Source organism: Camellia sinensis, chromosome 9 (assembly GCF_055761805.1).
Source record: "Camellia sinensis isolate YWXY chromosome 9, ASM5576180v1, whole genome shotgun sequence".
Lineage (NCBI taxonomy): Eukaryota > Viridiplantae > Streptophyta > Magnoliopsida > Ericales > Theaceae > Camellia > Camellia sinensis.
In genome coordinates this window covers 18,661,075-18,680,554 of record NC_138969.1, presented here as the reverse complement: position 1 = coordinate 18,680,554, position 19,480 = coordinate 18,661,075, and the positions used below count along the sequence as shown (strand labels likewise).

At 32.8% G+C, this 19,480-nt stretch overlaps 1 protein-coding gene across 2 annotated transcripts; it reads right to left on the bottom strand.

Annotated features, from left to right (window-relative positions):
* Positions 1–4,296: 4,296 nt before the first annotated feature.
* On the bottom strand, positions 4,297–17,549 carry LOC114299937 (toprim domain-containing protein). Of its 2 annotated transcripts, none has more exons than XM_028244767.2 (21): positions 17,157–17,549; positions 16,896–17,038; positions 16,546–16,601; positions 16,396–16,453; positions 16,183–16,293; positions 13,521–13,604; positions 12,209–12,289; positions 11,954–12,019; positions 11,716–11,832; positions 10,308–10,355; positions 10,099–10,184; positions 9,930–9,990; positions 9,255–9,437; positions 8,627–8,758; positions 7,810–7,871; positions 7,094–7,177; positions 6,246–6,377; positions 5,724–5,820; positions 5,518–5,652; positions 5,362–5,429; positions 4,297–4,725 (listed from the first exon to the last, which is right to left on the bottom strand). In XM_028244767.2, exons 1-21 carry the CDS (start codon positions 17,404–17,406, stop codon positions 4,674–4,676), a joined length of 2,106 nt encoding a protein of 701 aa, XP_028100568.2. In that variant the 5' UTR covers positions 17,407–17,549; the 3' UTR covers positions 4,297–4,673. The 2 variants fall into 2 exon arrangements, with proteins under 2 accessions (XP_028100568.2, XP_082742376.1); XM_082886250.1 differs by having other exon boundaries at positions 16,896–17,073; positions 17,157–17,544.
* Positions 17,550–19,480: the final 1,931 nt, after the last annotated feature.

Below are 19,480 nucleotides of genomic sequence, written 5' to 3'. Positions count from 1 at the left end.
GGGTTGTGCTAGTCTGGATGCCAGCACAATGTAGTCTGTCAGCATCATCATTTTGGGCCCACGCACAAAATTGTATCTATCACAAGTTTCATACCCAATCATTTTTAAGAATTTATGTTTCATTTTACATTAATACTATAAATTCAGATTTAATTATTCAAAAATAATTTAAAATTATCATTTTGTAATTTAAATTTATTCTATACATATGTTGCACACTACACAAATTTAATATCAATCACATAACTCTCATTCTTGATAAATTTGAGATACTTAAATGGGTTTATCATAGTATTATTATTATTATTATTATTATTATTATTATTATTATTTTAATTTTTTTTTATCAATGTGTTTAGTTTGAGTTTTTTTGATTAAGTTTTTTAAAAATTGAGTTTTTTAGTTTTCGTATTTTTTGTTTTTAGTGAATATTTTTAAAATTTTAAACATTTTTTTTTTTACTTTTTAAGGTACACCTTACTTAGATATATCTAAAAAGTAAAAAATTTGTAAAAAAATATTTTAAAAAATTAATAAATACATAAAAATACAAAAAATATATTGAATTCTCGTATTTTTTTTATATTTTTGGTATTTAGTGAATTTTTAAAAGATTTTTTTCACAATTTTTTTACTTTTTAGGTATATTTATGTTAGATATGTCTAAAAAGTAAAAAAATTGCTTAAAATATTAAAAAAAATCAGTAAAAATAAAAAAATACGAAAAATAAGAAAATAAAATTTTCTGAAAAATATTTTTTAAAAAGAAAAACCAAACTTAGAAAAACATGTAAAAATATATCAAAATTTGTAAGAATATTTAAAAATATGTGAAAAATATATTGGAATCATAAATATTGTAATATTTTATGATGTTGATTAGACTGTCATTATCATGACTTTTATTTTACCTTATAAGTAAGAGAACTTGTTCAATTCACGATATTGAGGATTTTTACAGTATGATATAGGATAATTTTTTTAACGTTCTTAATATTAAGATTTTATAAGATAAAAGATATATAATATTTTCATATTAATTGAAATTTTTCAACATTTTTTAGAGAAATTTCGTCTCGATATAGATAAATTTCGTTCTAATACAGAGAAATTTCTCTTATTTCACAGAGAAATTTTCTGATATGATTACAAAGAAGATTCAAAATTTTTCTGGTATGATTACATAGAAATTTCATCGAGGAACCTTAGCAAATAAAAATAAATATATTGAACCTCTCTTATTACCCAAAGTTAGATAAGGATATTTCACTAATTTTTCCTAAGATATAAATGTACGGTAAAAGTATGAGACCCACATAAATATGGTTTAGACCCACTTTTCATTTCACATTTGTGTCACTTTTTGTAAAAATCTTCTATGCATTCAAAAAATTTCAATTCTAAATCATTATTAAAATCAAATCATGTTAAAAAGACCAATCATAAAATATTGCATATAAATTCAAAACTTATTGAAATATTTATGTTCAAATAATAAATGTGTCTAATTTAATAAATTTGTTAAAAATAAAAATTTACTAAAATCAACACAAATTAATAGCCTTTTAAATTAAAGGTCTTGTCAATGAGACTGGGCATTGATTAACAAAATTTAAAATGGTTATATAATATTTGTGACATGTATTTTTATAAAAGTTGAACAATTATTTGAAATGTTCAAAATCTTTAGAATAATAATAAGTTGTTTAAAAGAATCTTTGGGTTTGAGATGAATAAATAAAAATTTTAATTTTTAATTTTTTTATTTTTATTTTACAATCCAATAGCTTTTATGTCACTCCCATATGTTGGCTAATTTTCTATGGGTTGAGTTTGATTTTACATTTTTTAAGTTTGGAAATACCTTAAAGTTCACTCTGTGAATTACATTTTACTCATACATAGTGTTAGACTTACATTATCACATAGTTTATGTAGTAAACGATTACGTATTAATATATTGCTAAACATTGTTCAGATTCTTTTTCCTTGTTGATAATTACAGCCAATTTAAGGGGTAGAATTTTCTAAAATTTTGGTTAGGTACATATAGGTTTTTACTTTTTTTTTATTTATAAAACAATATTACATCTACTTAAACTCTTACTAACAATCTTACTAAAACATACATGTCCAAGTATCATTGAATATTTCAATATCATTTGGCCTCTTGTATTTTTAGTAAGATTTTTAGTAAAATTGTTAGTATGTATAGAATTATTCTCTTTTTCTTCTTCTTTTTTTTAATGACCCAGTTTATTTTTATTTATTTTATTATTGTTATTTTTATTTATTTATTTGGCTTTTGGGAGTTTTTGAATGACTAGGGAGTGAGTTATTTTATGGGATTTGTTAATTAGTTGAGTCTCACAATCCTCAAAATTAGGAGTTGATGAATATTAGATGAATTCATATGATCTTTTCTTTTTCATGCACTTTTGCTGATATTGACAATCTTATGAATAATAATAAAATGTAAGAGGACAAAAAATAAGGCTTAAAAAAAAAAACAAATAATCATGATTCATATCAGACTATTATACTTATAGGTATTTGGTAATAAATAAAGAGTGGCTGGCTGATTTTTAAAATTTAGTTTCTATTTGTATAACCGTTTTTCTCTTAAGGTGGTGAATGAAAACAGTTTTCAATTCTTGAAAATTTCCCCATGTTGTTTGACAATTCAGCTTTTTTGGGTCAATTATTCTAACAAAGTTTTTTCACAAGTTTTATTAATAATTTGGTACAATTTTTTTGAATTTTAATTCAATAAATCGAACCGTAATCAACCGTTATTAATTATTCAAAATCAAAACCTAACTATCATCTGAAAAAAAAAAAAAAAAAAAAAAGTTTTGTATGGCTTTTGTTTGGTTGTGAAACGATTAGCCAACTGTCTAAGGAGGGTGTATGTAATCTGTCTTCACCAACTCTTTTATTTGTAAAAACATTTATATGCCTGTATATATTCCTTCAATCATATATGGCTAAAGTGGGGAACCATGTTGTCTTTTGACCAAGTCACAACTGTATTTGCTTCTTCTCTAACATTGTTTAGACTCCACACAAATTAAAATTAGTCATTTTATTACAAGGGTGGTTTATAATTATTATTTTTTATATTTATTTTGAGAGTATTGTTGGGATGGTTAAAATTCCTAGTGTGATTGGTTCGAAATTTAACTATTTTTCTTGTTATTTGTTTTTGTTTTTGTTTTTGTTTTTAACTAGTCACTTTATACAATGAGATTGATTTACGCTGTGTTTGGTTAGGGGATTTAGGGAGAGATTTGGAAAGAAAAAGGAAAAAGGTGTGTGAAACTAAGTGAAATGTAGGCATGTTTTATTCACATTTCACCTACCTTTTCCATTTCCATTTCCATTTTCAAATCTTTTCCCAAATCCTCTAACCAAACACAACATTAAAGTCTCAAGATATTAAATAATTATGCACCCTTTTTCTTGTTCATATACCTAAGTGTTTCACATATATTTTATCTTAATTTTTCTAAGAATTAATTGATTCATATGTTTCATCAAAAATAAATAGTATTACCTTCATTAAAAAAATATTCCAAGAAGTTTTGGTAATAAGATTTTTTTGTTTTTATTTTTGTTTTTGTTTTTATAGATGTTGAGATTTAAACCATGGTCTCTATTCCATAGTGACTCTTTTACCACTATATCATAAAACTAGTTAGGCAATATGTATAATATGATATTAATTTTATTTTTATTATTTTAATTATACACGCATTGCATGTGCCAATCTAGTGTGTGTATATATATATGGAGAAAAAAAACACACTAAAACACATCCAGCTACAAATATTGTTCTTCCTTACAAAACTGTTTATTAGGTATTTACCAAAATTATTAAGATATGAAAAATAAAATATAAATAAATAAATAGCAACTAATGATTGAACTTGAAAAATTAATTGTAGGACCAGTCAACTTTGAGCTGTACATACACAGACCAGTGTTTCATGGCTGCTGAGGCTTGATATATAATATAATATAATTACTGAAAATAGAATCTTAAATAAAAAAAAATTAAATATTGTCACAAGAATTGGTCAAACAAAACAGGTGATATCTTTAAAACCTGCAGACACGTGGCGTTGAGATATGGGCCGTGGTCATAAAAATGTAGTGGAGAATCATGTGACGCCGGTAACATTAGCACACTGTATCATGGGCCCTGTTTGGATACTTAAAAATTGTCTCCTGTGTAATGCTCTCTAGAAGCAAACAAATAAACTTGTCTTGTAAAATTGAAAAGATAAAGAGGAATATGAAAGGGCACACCAATTGAAGATTAACCCAATAATTTTTTTACGAGTTATACAAAGCCTAATAAAATCAATTTACAACAAAAAAAAATAAAAAAAAATAAAAAAAACAAAAAAAAAAAAAAACAAAACAAAATAATGATATACAAAAATTGAGAATTTAATCTCATTTGGCTATAAGAAAGTGTCTAATCAAAAGAAGTAGCTATGCAACCACTCATCATTGTTGCCATCATTTTTGCCACCATTACACGATTTTGAATGTGAATGTTTCAGTCGGAGGGCATAGAAAACAACCAATCCTTCATGTTAATTGCACCGAGAATGCTCAATCCGCCTGCTTAGTTACAAGACCGGTCTTCCTTGAGAACTGCCTGCCTATGTCCGTCTCCTCAAGGTCTCACTCAAGTCCATGAATTCACCCGTTACCCTGCTCACCGTGCATATAAATGAAATAATGTTTAGCCACATTCTGATGACAAACCAAAAAAACAAGCACACACAGAGAGAGAGAGAGAGAGAGAGAGAGAGAGAGAGAGGAGTTATTTTAAATATCTAATTGTAAAATCTATCTAAAGAATTATTTATGAGGAGATAAGCAAATATAACGAGAAATTTACTTGAATGCGTGCACATGTTATGTATGCAACACAATGTAGTAGCAGAAGAAGAGAAGACTAAAAAACCAACGCAAAATTGAAAGTGTGCTAAAAAAACAAATGGCATCAGAGGATCAAAAGGGTTAAATATGCTAACCGTGACCTGCAAAAGTGTACCATTCCCTAAAAGAATTTCTTGAGCAAATTAAGAAAAAGTTAAAAAGCCAAAAAAATTCACCTTCTTGGGAGTCTTTAGGGTTTTCATGTTTTTATTATCAGAACATAACAATTTAAACAACTCTTTGGATCCATGAAGGAATCCCAACCTAACAAGCATGCCACAGCAGCCAAACACAAAAATGTAGATCCATAATAAGATATCGCCACAAATCATCCAAAACTTGACTATGGTGATTAAAATTCCACAAAGTAAGTCACACACATCACAAGAACAAGAAGCTCCATACCTATTATATGACAAGAACGCGTCACCTATGGTACCGGCAACCTTATTTCGTACCTTTCGCACACAAACCTGGTTGCAGATAATTATAAAATGTACAATTATTATACCATGCTACCAAAAAATACTAAAGTTAGCAGACAGTAAGAGACAAACTCACTTGCACTTGATCCATGGGGCCAGCATCTGGATCCCTATTCCGATGAATAACAATCCCATTGTCACATTTGTTTATGAAGTGTGCACTTCCACTGATGTCGTACAAATTAGGAGGACTCCCAACCCAATGATGCAACTGTTATGACGTAAATGAGGATTAGACAAATAAGAATACTAGGCGGGAAATCAAAGCCTATGGTTGGTTACCTGTCTTGGATGTGCTACAAACCAAACATGACAAGAGTGATGTTGGGCAAATCGTTTGACCTTAGTTAGCATCTGACTCACATACTCTGTTTCAGTCCTGTCACAGATTAAGTAAATGCTTGGAGAACGCAGTATAAAAGGAATGCCCAAAAGTAGAAGTCGAGTATGAGAAAGCGCTGTTTGGTGCAGCTTATAGAGTCTGCTTATAGCTTTTATTTATTTATTTTGGGAGACTAGTGCACCTTCTGCTTATAGCTTATAAAGCAGAATAGTTTAAATAAGCAAAAGAAAACTGATTATCTTCAAGCTAGGGAAGGAGTGCTTTTATCTTCTACTTTCTGATTATCAACTTTCAATTAATAAAAGCTACACCCAACAAGACCTAAGAATCCAAAATGGGATTGACTTAGTTTTCTAATCTCTAACAATCCTTCAAAAGGATTTTTGTTATTTTCGTGATTTTTTTTTTTTTTAAATTATTTATTAAGCATCTTCAATATGCACAAAAGATGAATGACTCACTGGCTTGGAGGACGCTGATGATCAAGCTCATTGTATGGATCAATCACAAGTCCGTTCACCCCATGTCTTAGAACTGCTGCTTTTGCAAGCCCAAGGACCCAATTGATACTTGGAAGGCAGTCATTCTCACACCTAATCCACAAACCATAAGGTAAACAACTATGAGAATAATGAAGAAAATGCTAATAATATCACAACTAGCAGAGTAAGCTTAGTCGATAGTGTAACAATGTGATCAAAACAAGGAACTCAAAAGCACAAATTATTTAGAAACAAGCTCTGTTTCATAATAATTAAAATCTATGCTTAAGTATGAATATCTATCTATGCTGGAAGATTAATGGGAAAAGTGCAAGGAGAAGCTTCACCAACGTGAACTTGGGCTTTCAACAAAAATAGGATGACAAGGACGATGGTTTAACAGCCCAAGTGAGGTACAAAATTTGGAGATGGCCAACCAACACTGCTGTCTGGTCACTTGGTCGACCAAACCACATAGGGACCAAAACACTTATTTATATTGATCCATGGTCCATGCAAAACAAGCTTTAAACCAAACTGATTGCCCTACATCTTTGTTCTTGCATTAAATTCTACTTTTCTATTGAGGATGGGGCACAACTCATGCCAGTTAACCTGATAAGCTGAACACGTTAAACCTTAGAAAAGCTCAGCAAACAGTACAAACAAGGATATGACCAACAGAGTTGAAATACTTATATGTTCAACAGCTCACAGCATCATCTATGAAAATGACAATGAAGTGAATGGGAACAAAAAAGGGTTAGCAATCCTACAGCAAAAAAATAAGTAAATGACGCCAATGAAAACTAAAGATTCTTACTCACCTTATGAGATAAAATGTATCACTCAACCATTTCTTTCCTTGCTCTAACTCATCAACACTCATCCGTTCAACAGATTCACCATACCTATGATTAAGCCAGGAAGAGAGAAAGTAATAAATTTACAGCAAACAGTTGAGAATGTCACAGCAAAAATTCAAACTCAGTTCATCTAATTTTCTTTTGTTCCCTTTCTTTTCAGAGCTATAAATAATTTGATCTTCATGAAAAAGTGATAATGTTCTTCACAAGTGATAAGGTATCTTAATGTAATCCATAAGTTCTATACATGAGATTTCAGACCTGTTTGATTTACTGGATTAGAGGGGGATTGGAGGATGTTTGAATTACATTTAGGGCCTGTTTGATTTAATGTAAACCATAAATTATATTGGCATGTTTGTATTGTGTCATATGCATATCCCAAATCCATGTCCATGCTTTGTAGTAGCAATTTAACCCTTATAGACTCTCCTTTTACTAGAGGTAGAAAATGAAACTGAGTATGTCACCAAGCGCATCAACCAGCCCAATTACATCATGGTTCAAAATTAAGCAGAGAAGCAATACCATCATACGTTCTAAATGTAGTTAGGATCATTCAACTCCATGACAGTGAACTGCTTTTATATCTCTCACAAAAATTATATATATATATATATATATAATGACCAACTACAACGTGGTAGACTAACTAGTGAGCCATGCCATAAATTTACCTTGCATCAAAGAAGGGCTTTTTAATGTGTTTCTCCAAAAGCTTCCTTGCATGTTCCCGAACCTAAAGATCAATTGAACAGAACATGGATTAAGATGAATGCCAATAGAAAGACGGTGTGAAAACTTGGCATAGAGTAAAACAGACCAAAGGAAACTTATCAATTTCATGTATAAGAAATCACAGTATTAACTATTTTATTACCACAACTCATATTTTTCAATGATGGTTAAAATCCAAAACAGCATTTGGTACCTTTGGTAAATCACATCTTTAGGCATTATAAAATTCAAGGAGTTATTATGTAATTAGTATAACGCATAACTATTTAGTTTCTTAGAATTTGTTTTGGACCTTTTGGCTAATAAAGTTAACAATCCATCTTTCTGATAACCATCACATATTACCAAATACTGCTCATACAACAACAGCGGAGTGAAGAAATTCAACTTTACAAGTGGAGTTGTGAACTCATAGATCATGCTTGGGAAAGGTTTACATCCAAATCCAACAAATATATTCAATATTAAATAAGGTATCACTATACATTCATGTAAGATTTCAAGCCATGTATCCATAAATTCCATGCTTTCATCAAATGGAGAGTAGAAAGCTAGAAGAAAATGTAAACAATTGCTGCACATCAACTTTTGAAGCTAAACAAAATTGCTTTGTAATAAGATCCTCATAAAGGAAAGAGAATCAACCCTCACTGAGAACTATTACCGGTTCCCAAACATAGATATAGCTAAAAAGCAGAGATGAAAATGCTCCAAACTGAAAGATAAGTACACGCTTGTATAGCATAATGAACTTGCCTTATTTTCCATAGAGCAAAGTGCAAATTTCCAGCCAACACTAGCATTAAGATTGCTTAAAAGAGCATCAATCCATTCGCTCTTACCAGAATTTGGAACTCCAGTTACTATAGTCAACTCTCCAGGCACAACCTGATCAAATGAGAAGTTCAACAATTAGAATTGCTCATATCTCCTCAACAAAGTTACCTACTGACGTTTCTCATGTTCGGAATTAAAGAAGCAACACAGCCAATAAAGCATCCAACTGTTTAACTCCTTGATGACAAGATGGTATTAAACTATGAAACAAAAAGGGAAAATCGAACAATAAGATAACATTTGGTAAAATTTCCTGTTTTCTATAACGTAAAACTAAATGCTACCTAAAATGTAAGGAAATCAAACCAACAATGTATATCAAATCTCACAGAAATCTTCAAATTTGGAAGAAAACACTCTTTTTAGAAGAGGAAAAAGAAGGGCAGAAAAACATGGAATTTAAACTGTTGGGCAAGGGAAATTGACATTCAGCAGAAATTTGATTTGCATTATAGAACGTGTGACCTATATTTCTTATGTTTTTCACACCACTCAAGTGCTCAGATACTTCAATGTAATTAATAGTTCTACAGAAAAATATACTTACATTGTATATTTCATTCAGACCCCTCCATCCAGTTGAGACACCAAGCTCATAACCAAGAGTTCGATAATAGTATGCATCAATCTCATCAAAGTAATCTCTGAAGTTGAACAATCCTTTTATAGGATATAATTCAGCACTTTCAATGACTTCCTTCAGTATTGTGGGTCCCATATACATGAGCACCTACCAATGTACACATCAGTCACAATGTCGATAGTCTTCTCCCCAAAAATTTATAAAGTTCAATAACCAGAATGGTCTTCATCACAACTTTATGGGAAGAACTGAAAGAAAGGACCATCAAGCTCATGTATGCCAGGTCAAGCTGGATAGGGAGCAACCACTTAGAGCAGGTGATATAAGGTGATCAACAACAGATAAAATTTCTATGAGACCGTACCAAGGGGGCACAACACCTCATAAAAAGAGAAGAAATAAAAGAAAAAGAAAGAGTCCAAAAAATAGACCCTACACCTCATATTATTGACAAAGAATTATTATGGTTTAGACATTTAAGATTACCATACCATTAAGCAACACTTTGTACCCTTTTAGACATTTAAGAATACCGTTAAGCAACACTTTGAACCTTTTTCTAGGAAAGAAAATAATTTACGAAGCTCTTGTCATTAAAATAAAACGGGGAAAAGAAAATGGGAAGAATTGACATCAAACCTCATTTGCGTCTTTGAAATGATCCACATCATTCTTCTTTGGCCATTTGACTCGCCAGCATCTGTAAAACCCACAGAACAAGAAGTAACCAGTGATACAAAACTGGCATGAAGATTGCTTTCAAAGAGAATGTTGGTAAAAAATGACATCAAGATAGAATAATGCGAACCTTTCTCTTCCAAGGCGGCGTGCAAGTTCTTCAGCCAAGGCTTGACCAGGCAGATCCCCATCAGTTGCAAGTATGATGCGAGATGCCTATAAATATATCAAAAAACAAACGACTTTAATTCCTTGGCCAGAAGAAGAAAAATAGGTACTCCTTAGTAAGAAATGAGGCGGGCTTCGATTTTCGCAATTATTTAACCATTTACGACCAACCTTCTCTAGGTACTCTTTGCAGTTCCACAAATACTGATACTTTGTGTCCTAGCTTTACAAAAAACACAAGAGCATTAGTTTCAAACTTTAGGGAATGATATCATGGAACAGTAAGACCTAAGAGATAACTTAACTGGTAATATAAAACAATTTCACCTGATTTATAAAAGCAGTGAAGAGACTCTACCAATGAATATTTCCACCAACATAATAAAACAAGATAGAGTATGCAAAGAATCAAACTAATAATAAGACAATTAAAAAAGATACAGTCGGTGTGCTACTGAAGGTTCTACTTACTAAGGAGTACGAAGTGAAAAAAAGTTTTTACACTTTCTCTTTTTTTTTTTTTTTTTTTTCTCTTTCTATTTTTTCTCTTTTTGGATAAGTAAAAAGTATTTCAGTAAAAACATGCCGAAGGGGACATGACATGACTGAAGCATAAACAGTGCATACAAAACCAAAAAACTCCCATACAGAAATAAAATTTAAATTCTCTACAAAATTCAAAATAGTCCCAATGAAAGGAAAGACTTTCCATGTAATCCAGTTATATTTGCTCCTAACTTTATGATTAAGCATCTCCACTCGTTCATTTTATGAGATGCCACTCTATCCAATTGTGCTCTATTGTTTAAAATGTTGAGCTACCAAGAAACAAAGTGCACGCAAAAATAAACAAATAAATAAATAAATAAATAAGAAATCTGACATGGGAGATAATTGAACTAAAGATATAAAACAGAAGAACAGCTGGCAGAAGTACAATTATCCTTCAAGGTCTTTCAGACTGCACAATACCCTTTTACCTACAACACAGACCTCAACATTTTGCTTGGATTGTAGTGTAGGCATGTCAATAAGTACTTATTTTATTGACAGAAAATAAATTTGCATACTTATTTTGACCACAGTGATTAACTGTGCTGGTTAATGACAAGTTTCTTGGGCATACTTAAAAAAAGGTGCGGAAAAGCATCAAAGGAATTGACAGCCATATCAATAGAAAAAGAGAAGAAACAACCAAAAGTGAAACTTTATTAATTTGTTATCTTTAACTCATTGAAAATTAGTTCTTCCAAGCTAAGGGAAGTTTTCAAGGGCCCGCCCTTAATTTATGCATCCAAACAGTTTTTTAAGCTTCATATGCAATTAAATACATGTTCACCTATAAAGCCATGTTTTATCATAATAGCACGGAGAAGATAATCCCCCCGTGTATGAAATTCATCGCTATTGTAGAGTTGAAAGTGTAGTAACAAGTCGGAATTGGAGTTAATTTGGATCACCAGGAAGTCTTACACTTCTTGGATAATAAACCTAAAAAAGGCATAAAGAGATTATCATATGGACATGAAAAAAATTTAGTGACAGCAACAAATTTGGAAATTTTAAGGTTGATACAGACCTGCTCTTCAGATGGCAACTCTTTTTTGGAAACTGATGCGGGAGCACCATCAGGGACACTCACACAGTTTCGGAAGCCAGCTTCTTCCATTGCAAGCTTGTCCATCTCACCCTCAACCTACGATTACATATAAATAATAAACATCAATAGTGAATGAGTTGGAAGCAAATAAATAACCCATTGACCACAGAATAGCAAAGACAATTTCAACTGATAGAGAGCCATCGTGAAATATTACAATGATTATATCATTGGAATCCTTTATATCATCCAGTCCATAGAATATCTTTTCAGTATCTTTTTCCTGTAGATGAAGACCAGCAAAGCAACAAGATTCAAGTGTTGAAATATATCTCTCCCTGAAACACTTAGAGAACGAATAGTAATTTTGTATCTACGATAGTCAAATCGGATATCAATGCGCCGTAATAAAGCTATTTAATAAATCAATGTTTGTAACTTTGTATCTACATCAACAATTGTCACTAAGAACCTGCCAAAACTTTTTGTTGATGTCCCGGTACTTGCAGCTCACAAGCTCACCATTCCTTCGATATGGAAATGCAATAACAATCTGTCATTAAACTTTCCAGAAGTTAGTTGAAATGAAATTAATTAGCATACTTAACAGGAATGGAATATTTCCCAGATAAGAAGAATTACTACCTGCAGTCGCCATACAGAACCGAACCTTCTTCCTACTTTGGATGATTGAGAAGAGTTTAAACTTAGCATTTGCTTATTTTATCTTATATTTCATTATCTATTTATTCATAAATTTATGTATTTTGGTTTCAAGCATTCTAGAACTTAAACAATCTACAACAACCAGTGATGGATTTTGTTTTGCTAAAATAAAAGTCATAACACATCTACTCATCCGGACTTTCCTTCAGCTAATGTCCAACTCCACCACATGTTTACTAGTCTAATTTTCATTAGATCAACACTCAGATGTCAGAACAAATCATCTGAGATGTCTTGCACGCGGAGGTGGAACCACCCCAAAGAAAAAATAAAATACAGTCAGTACTTTTTGTTGGTGTGAGAATAGAACTTTGGGTGCAAATGCAAAAATTTGCTTTCCGGAAGACTACAGCCTTGATTACATGCATGTACATAAACTCATATTTAATTGTTTCGTTGACTTCAAAGTTCATACCTTATTAATAAAAATATTATAACAGGACCAATGGATATATTAACCTTAATATCAATATAACACAACAATCCTATAAAGGAACAGATACTACAATTTAATCAAAATATTTTCTCCTTTTTTTTGGTAGCAATCAATGTTAAAGTTGACATTAATAATAGTTATTAGTTCATATATCATGCGCAGTTACTTCAATTTTCGATATTATTTGTGATTTATATTTTTTGGGAAGCTTTGATAGGAAAAATGATTTTAACAATTTTGTTTAGCACCCCTTCCCCTTCCCCCCAAAAGAAAAAACCCTTGTGCTGCTCCTGACTGAAACCAAGTTGCCTAAGGATATGTAAGGTAATCTTCCAGTCTGAGAGTTACATTCCACCCCTTACAATAAAATAAAATAAAAGAATAGAGCCTAGCAGTATTTAGGGATCTCCAATTCGATCAACTATTTGCATGTAAAACAATATGAACGGATATTTCAAATGGCAGATTTCACCAACTGAAGAACTTTTGTAGCAAGGGTAAACACAGGAAACTTTAAATTACTAAAATTCTTATTCTTAAATATGCACAATTAAAAAGAACCCCGTGATTAAAAACTAAAATAAATAAAGGCACTATTTTCTCAATTCAGTATCTTGTGCACCTGATCACCATATCTTCTTTGCATAACAGCATTTCTCCGCAATGTTTCCCCTGATATCATTCGCTCAGCAAAGTATGCACATAGCTGAAGCAACACCGAAAAAAGGAAACAAAAAATCAACTCTATTTCATCACTATAATTCAAAAAGTAAATATTATCAAGATGCAGTGGGAATGAAGCTAAAAAATAACCCATATCTTTAAACCATCAAAGTGCCTGTGTTACATGGACTCTTTTATTTCCCCTACAGTACCTCTGTCCACCGGATATGACATGGGTAAGGGTATAGCATATGCGTCCGACACTCGTACCCAATTTGAACACTCAAATCCTTTAATTTGTGACAAATTGACAATATATGAATAAGAAAAAGAAATTTACATTTGTTAGTAAAGTAATATTTTTAGCCTCTCATATGAATTAAATATAGAAATTTCATGTTTTTCCTGAATCCTATTTAATTTCTAGTATATTTCTACACAATTTACAACATCTCATCTGAGAATATTATACAATATGCAATATATATGTGCATATGACGTGTCTCAGTACCCATATCTAGTGTTATTGAAGGCATGCCTAGGTATGCGCCTAGAACCAAGTCCCATCCAAGCCCAAGGTTTGCGCCAGTGTTCTAGGCCAAGCGACTTCAATAAGTTGCACTTAAGGCGTGAGACTGGGCCAAGGCACAGAAAAGCCCAAGGCCTCCGCCTTGAGGGCTTTTTTATTTTTATTTTTATTTTTTTATTGTTGTTTTGATTGGTTTTGTTTAAAATCTAAACATTGATTTAATATGGTGCAGCTATAAAAGATCCCTACTCGTAATTACACATGCCAATACTCGGCCATTCAGCCCCAAATCAACGATAGAAGAAAATTTAGTCCTAATTCCTAATATCCAAAGAACACTTTGATGTTGCCTACCTTCGTTATCCAGTCCAACAGCTCCAAAAATTCTTCTTCACGTTGCTACCTTCTTCTTCTTCTTTTTATTCCTCTCTTCTTACATTTCTCTCTCATTCTTTTCTCTTCTCTTCTTCTCTACATTGTTGTCTTCTCCACTTATCTTCTCTACGTTGCATCTTCTTCTTCTCTTCTTACATTTCTCTCTCATTCTTTTCTCTTCTCTTCTTCTCTACATTGTTGTCTTCTCCACTTCTTCTTCCATCTTCTTATGCTTATTCTCTGGTCTTCTTCCATCCTCTTCTTATTCATGTTTTACGTTAAACTTTGAAATAATGTTCATTTGTCTATATTAAAATAGTTGTGTTAGTATTTACATTTTTAAATGTTTAATATTTCATTTTGCTTATGCTGGATCCTAAATTATTTTCTTATATTAAATTGTATATATTTTTACGCACAATGTGCGCCTCACTTCGATAAAGCCCGCGCCGCGCCGCGCCGCGCCTCGCCTTGTGCCTCAGTGCGCCTATCACCTTTAATAACACTGCCCATATCCAATTTTGGATACGTATCTCAAGATCATAAGATTTAAATTTATGAAGGTTTGACACTTGGATACACACCCACACCCAATAGTCATATCCAAGTCCATGTAACAGGTCCTAGGACATTCTGTAAATTTAGTTAATTTAGTCATTGAGACTAATGAAACCATGCTAAGAAGTGCAGACAGATGACATAACATGAACACACTAACATAACAATTTTCAAAAAATGTAAGACACGATACATGGGGGACCCACACAAAATATAAAAATTTATGACTTATATATTTAGTCATATATACGAATATTTCATTCAAATATAATTTTTTTTTTTTTTTAAATGCAAACAAACATTATTCTAGAAATATAAAAGAGGAGAGATTAATATGTATAATCTACATTGTTTTTCTTTTATAATTGGATCCTAAGTCATGTGTCTAAGTCCCACATGTATCTCCCAAGCGTTTTTGGGTATAAAAAAATTAATGTTGTATATGGACGTGTCCAACACGTGTCAAGATATGTCCAAAACGGACACAACACCATCTTAGAAATGTATGTGCTTCCTAGGAACCATGTGTATTCTGATTGCCTATGCCAATCCACTTATCAGCAATTCAGCATCATCACATCCACATATGGCATTGGCATATATGATACCTGATTGCCAACACCACTCCACTTATCAACAATTCAGCATCCTCGCATCCCCTTATGGCATTGGCATTGGCATGGCGTGGTGCGTATAAAACTTTTGAATGCTAAGCGATGCACATGGACGCATGTTTGGTTTTTTTAGGCTACTGGGATGCCTCCACTTATTGCACCACACTACAAAAGAGTGCCACCAGAGAGAGTTCGTAGTGTTGAGCCACTCTGCCCTTGGCCAACTTTATACTAGCCTGTTGGTTCTGCTAAAACTCATGACAATAATTTGTACATGCTACTAATTTAATTAGTAAACTAGAAAGTGATACCCACGAATCATACTTTTAAGTCATACCTATGAACCTATGTAAGTACAGATTTTAGAATACACCCATAAATACACTTGTATAGACTTAAATACACCTATACAGGTGTTCATCAACAAATATTGCCTCTATACATTCATATAGCTTCACTTATGTATGTCTAACCACTGCCACCTAAACAAACATCAGATTTAATCAAATAAGCAAAAAAGTAGATCAAAGCTGAAAATGTATTACCTCACTACAAGGTGGCTCCAAATCCAAACTTTTCTCGGTGATTTCTCTAGTTTGCTTAACTTTTGGGATATGAGCAATCCTTCCGGACGTTGAATTGCCATTTACATAGGCCTGCAACAAAATGGGTACAATTGGAAAGGACTCCGAAATCAGAACAAATGCTTGATTGACTAATTACATAAAATCAAAACCATATATAAAAAACTTCGGTACCCCTGTATTGCCTCTCCAGCCACATTTTGCTCGAAAACAGGTCCACAAAGCTGAATTCCTAACACAATAAAATTCCCATGACAGATACAGCAAGCAAACTATCAGGCAAGAAAACAGAAAAAAGTAAAAAAAGAAATATGCACAATTTACCCATTTGCGGTGATGAAAAGGGATAAGCTCTTCTCCCCTGAATCCCCACCTTTGCACTACAGTAAAAAGAAAAGCAAAACATAAGTAAACATTTATACTGGAAGAAAAAAGAATGATCCAATCCACTTCTCTTCAGTTTTAATAAACAAATTTATAACACACCATGTTTAATGTACTTTTAAATAATTGGTTAAATACTTCTTAAATAATTCCTAACACAACAAGATTGCACATTCGAACAATCAAACAAAAACAACCACGCAAGTGTAGCAGCACATATTACATAGGTTTCAGATAAAACAAACACAATATAGCTTCCAGGAACAAATTTTGGAACAAACAAAGCATACCATTGGGCAAATTAAGTGGTTGTACTGCCCTGGTTTACAGAGATTGCTATCAATCCCAAGCTCCTCCATTTTCCTCCTCAAAACCTTCATTTCAGCCAAGTCAATACCATTCTCTTCTAGGGTCTCCCCATAAAGTTGAGAAACTAAAGCAATTCAAAACACTGTACTCTCAATAACCCTTCAAACAAAAATATATACATAAAAACACAAAGAAACACATATATGTATGCATAAGTACATGTGGGTTTAAAGGGGAAAAACCTGGTGTGTGGATATTGGCATCAGAAACAGAGGAAAACCCATTATTTTTAAGAGAGAAAGGGTGAATCTTTAATATGGATTTGGAAGGAAAAGTAGAGAAGATGAATCTTTTGGTGTGGAAGAGGTGGGTTTGGGAAGAAGGGGTTGTGGGGAGTACAGTGAAAGGTGAGAACTTGAGGAAAGGTTTGGAAGCCATGAAAATGTTGGAAGTGAAGAGCTTGTGGAGAGGATAGCGATGAGGGATAAGCATGTCGAGGGATTCAATTTTGCTTTGTGCGTTTCTGCTTGAATAAGCAAGAAGGACGAGAAGGGGTTAGAGATAGAACACACCTACTCTCTGTCTCTCCCTCTTTCTCTCTCCCCCCCAACGCGCGGGCAAGAATTACGGGGTCCGGTGGGTTGACGCTATTGTCATTGTTATTCAAACCGGGTCGGACTCAATTCGGCTCAAAATCCGCAACCCAGCCCAACGGGTTGGTTACGTCTATGTTTGAGTTTGAGACCAAGTCCCATCCCATTTTAGATCTTATTTGGTAATATCATTTTTAGTTTAAACATTAAAAAAGTCATTAAAAAATAAAAAAGTTAACAATTTATATTAAAAAATTAAAAATTTTCTTTTCTTTTTACTTTTTGTATATTTTTTCGTAAAAAATTTAAAAATAATCTCAAATATACTAATTTTTTTTATATCATATTTTAGTTAAAAAGTCAAAAAATTATTAAAAAAATATGTTTCCAAATAAGACCTAAGTAAAAAAGAGTGGTAGGCATACGCAATTCATATATAATTAAATTGAGTAATTATATAAACTCACTCTTATTTATCTTGAATGATAATATGTGATTGAAATTGAATTTATATATTGTGAGATTCATATATAGAATAAATCTAAATTATAAAATGATAATTTTAAATAATTTTTAAGTAGCTAAGTTTGAATTTATAGTATTACTCTGTCCTTGTTTGGGAAGGTCTAAAATGACTAAATAAGTACAAAAAAAATAAAATAAGTTAATTTAGCCAATAAGACAAAATATCACATTCAAAACATAAGCATTTTTTGTTTGGATTTTCAGGATTCACTTTTCAGAAAATTGAAAATTTTTGTTTTTTGTATTTTTTTATTTTCGCTGAATTTTTTTTAGTACTCTAAGCAATTTTTTTAATTTTTAGATACACCTAATGTGGGAGCCGAATATCGGTACATGCAGGAAAGCCAAATATCTGAAGAAAATCAGGATATGTATATATATATATATATATTCTATTCGACTCCGTCCTGGACGATCCCGAAGCCGAATAGATAAATCAGCCATAGAACCAGTTGAACAAAAAGCCGAGTGGGAATTGGTATGCGACAGAAGGGCCGAATGAGCAATCATGCGATGGATTAAGAGTGGCCCTAAGGCCCAGGAGCGAATATAAATAGAAGAACATCAACCAAAAAGAAGGAGGTGAGAACAGAACCAAGAAACTTAAGATACAAGCAAACGAGAGACATATACTAACTTGTCCGCCAGAGTGCTAATTCCGGTACCCCCGACCGGAGTGTTAATCCCTTTTTTAAGTGGCAATCAAAGGATCAGGAACGTCCTGTAGGATCCAAAAGTATTTCCAAACCACTTCTCCACAACTAGCGCCGTCTATGGGAATACTCAAGTACATCCATGGCGGGCATAACAGAAGATCCTTTGATAGTCGCTGACGAAACTACGCCAAGAGACATGCTTGGACCGGAGAACATCACCGCTCGACGGGCCTTAAATTTCGACTCAGTAGCTCAGATCACACCCTCAACTTCAGTGCATGAGACAATGCAGACGATTATAGATCAAACAAAGCAAAATGAGTAGCGGCTGGAGAACATGATGGTTGAGAACGAGCACCTACGCCAGGATTTGGCCTTAGAGATGGCAAAATCTCAGTAGGCTGCATGCCAAGACCGGGGTCGATCTTTGGGGAAGAAGGATGGTCGACAACGTCGACTCCGGAAACGCAATAATCACAATGATTCTGGCTCATCATCCTTGGAGCCTAGAAAAAAAGGACGCGTTGATGTATCCAGCTCATCTGAAGGAAGTCCATATGTACGGCATAAACGAGGGAGAAGCGATGATTCGGATGAGGAAAATAAACATGACCCTATCATGCGATGAATTGCAAGGGCTGTGCTACCCAAAAAGTTCAAGGCATCGTCGTTCACCCTCTACTGGAAAATCGGACCCCACTGATCACATTCGTCACTATAAACAAGCGATGACGCCCCATGCTGACGACGAAGCCCTCATGTGTTGAATATTTCTAAGCAATCTAGGACCAC

Bases quoted from the DNA above. Each gene is read 5' to 3' on its own strand.
- LOC114299937 (XM_028244767.2), bottom strand. From the start codon at position 17,406: ATGCTTATCCCTCATCGCTATCCTCTCCACAAGCTCTTCACTTCCAAC. The intron at 9,991-10,098 runs GTTCGCATTATT...TGGGTTTTACAG, and splicing joins CGCCGCCTTGGAAGAGAAAG to ATGCTGGCGAGTCAAATGGC. The intron at 9,438-9,929 runs GTTTGATGTCAA...GTACATTGGTAG, and splicing joins ATTTCAAAGACGCAAATGAG to GTGCTCATGTATATGGGACC.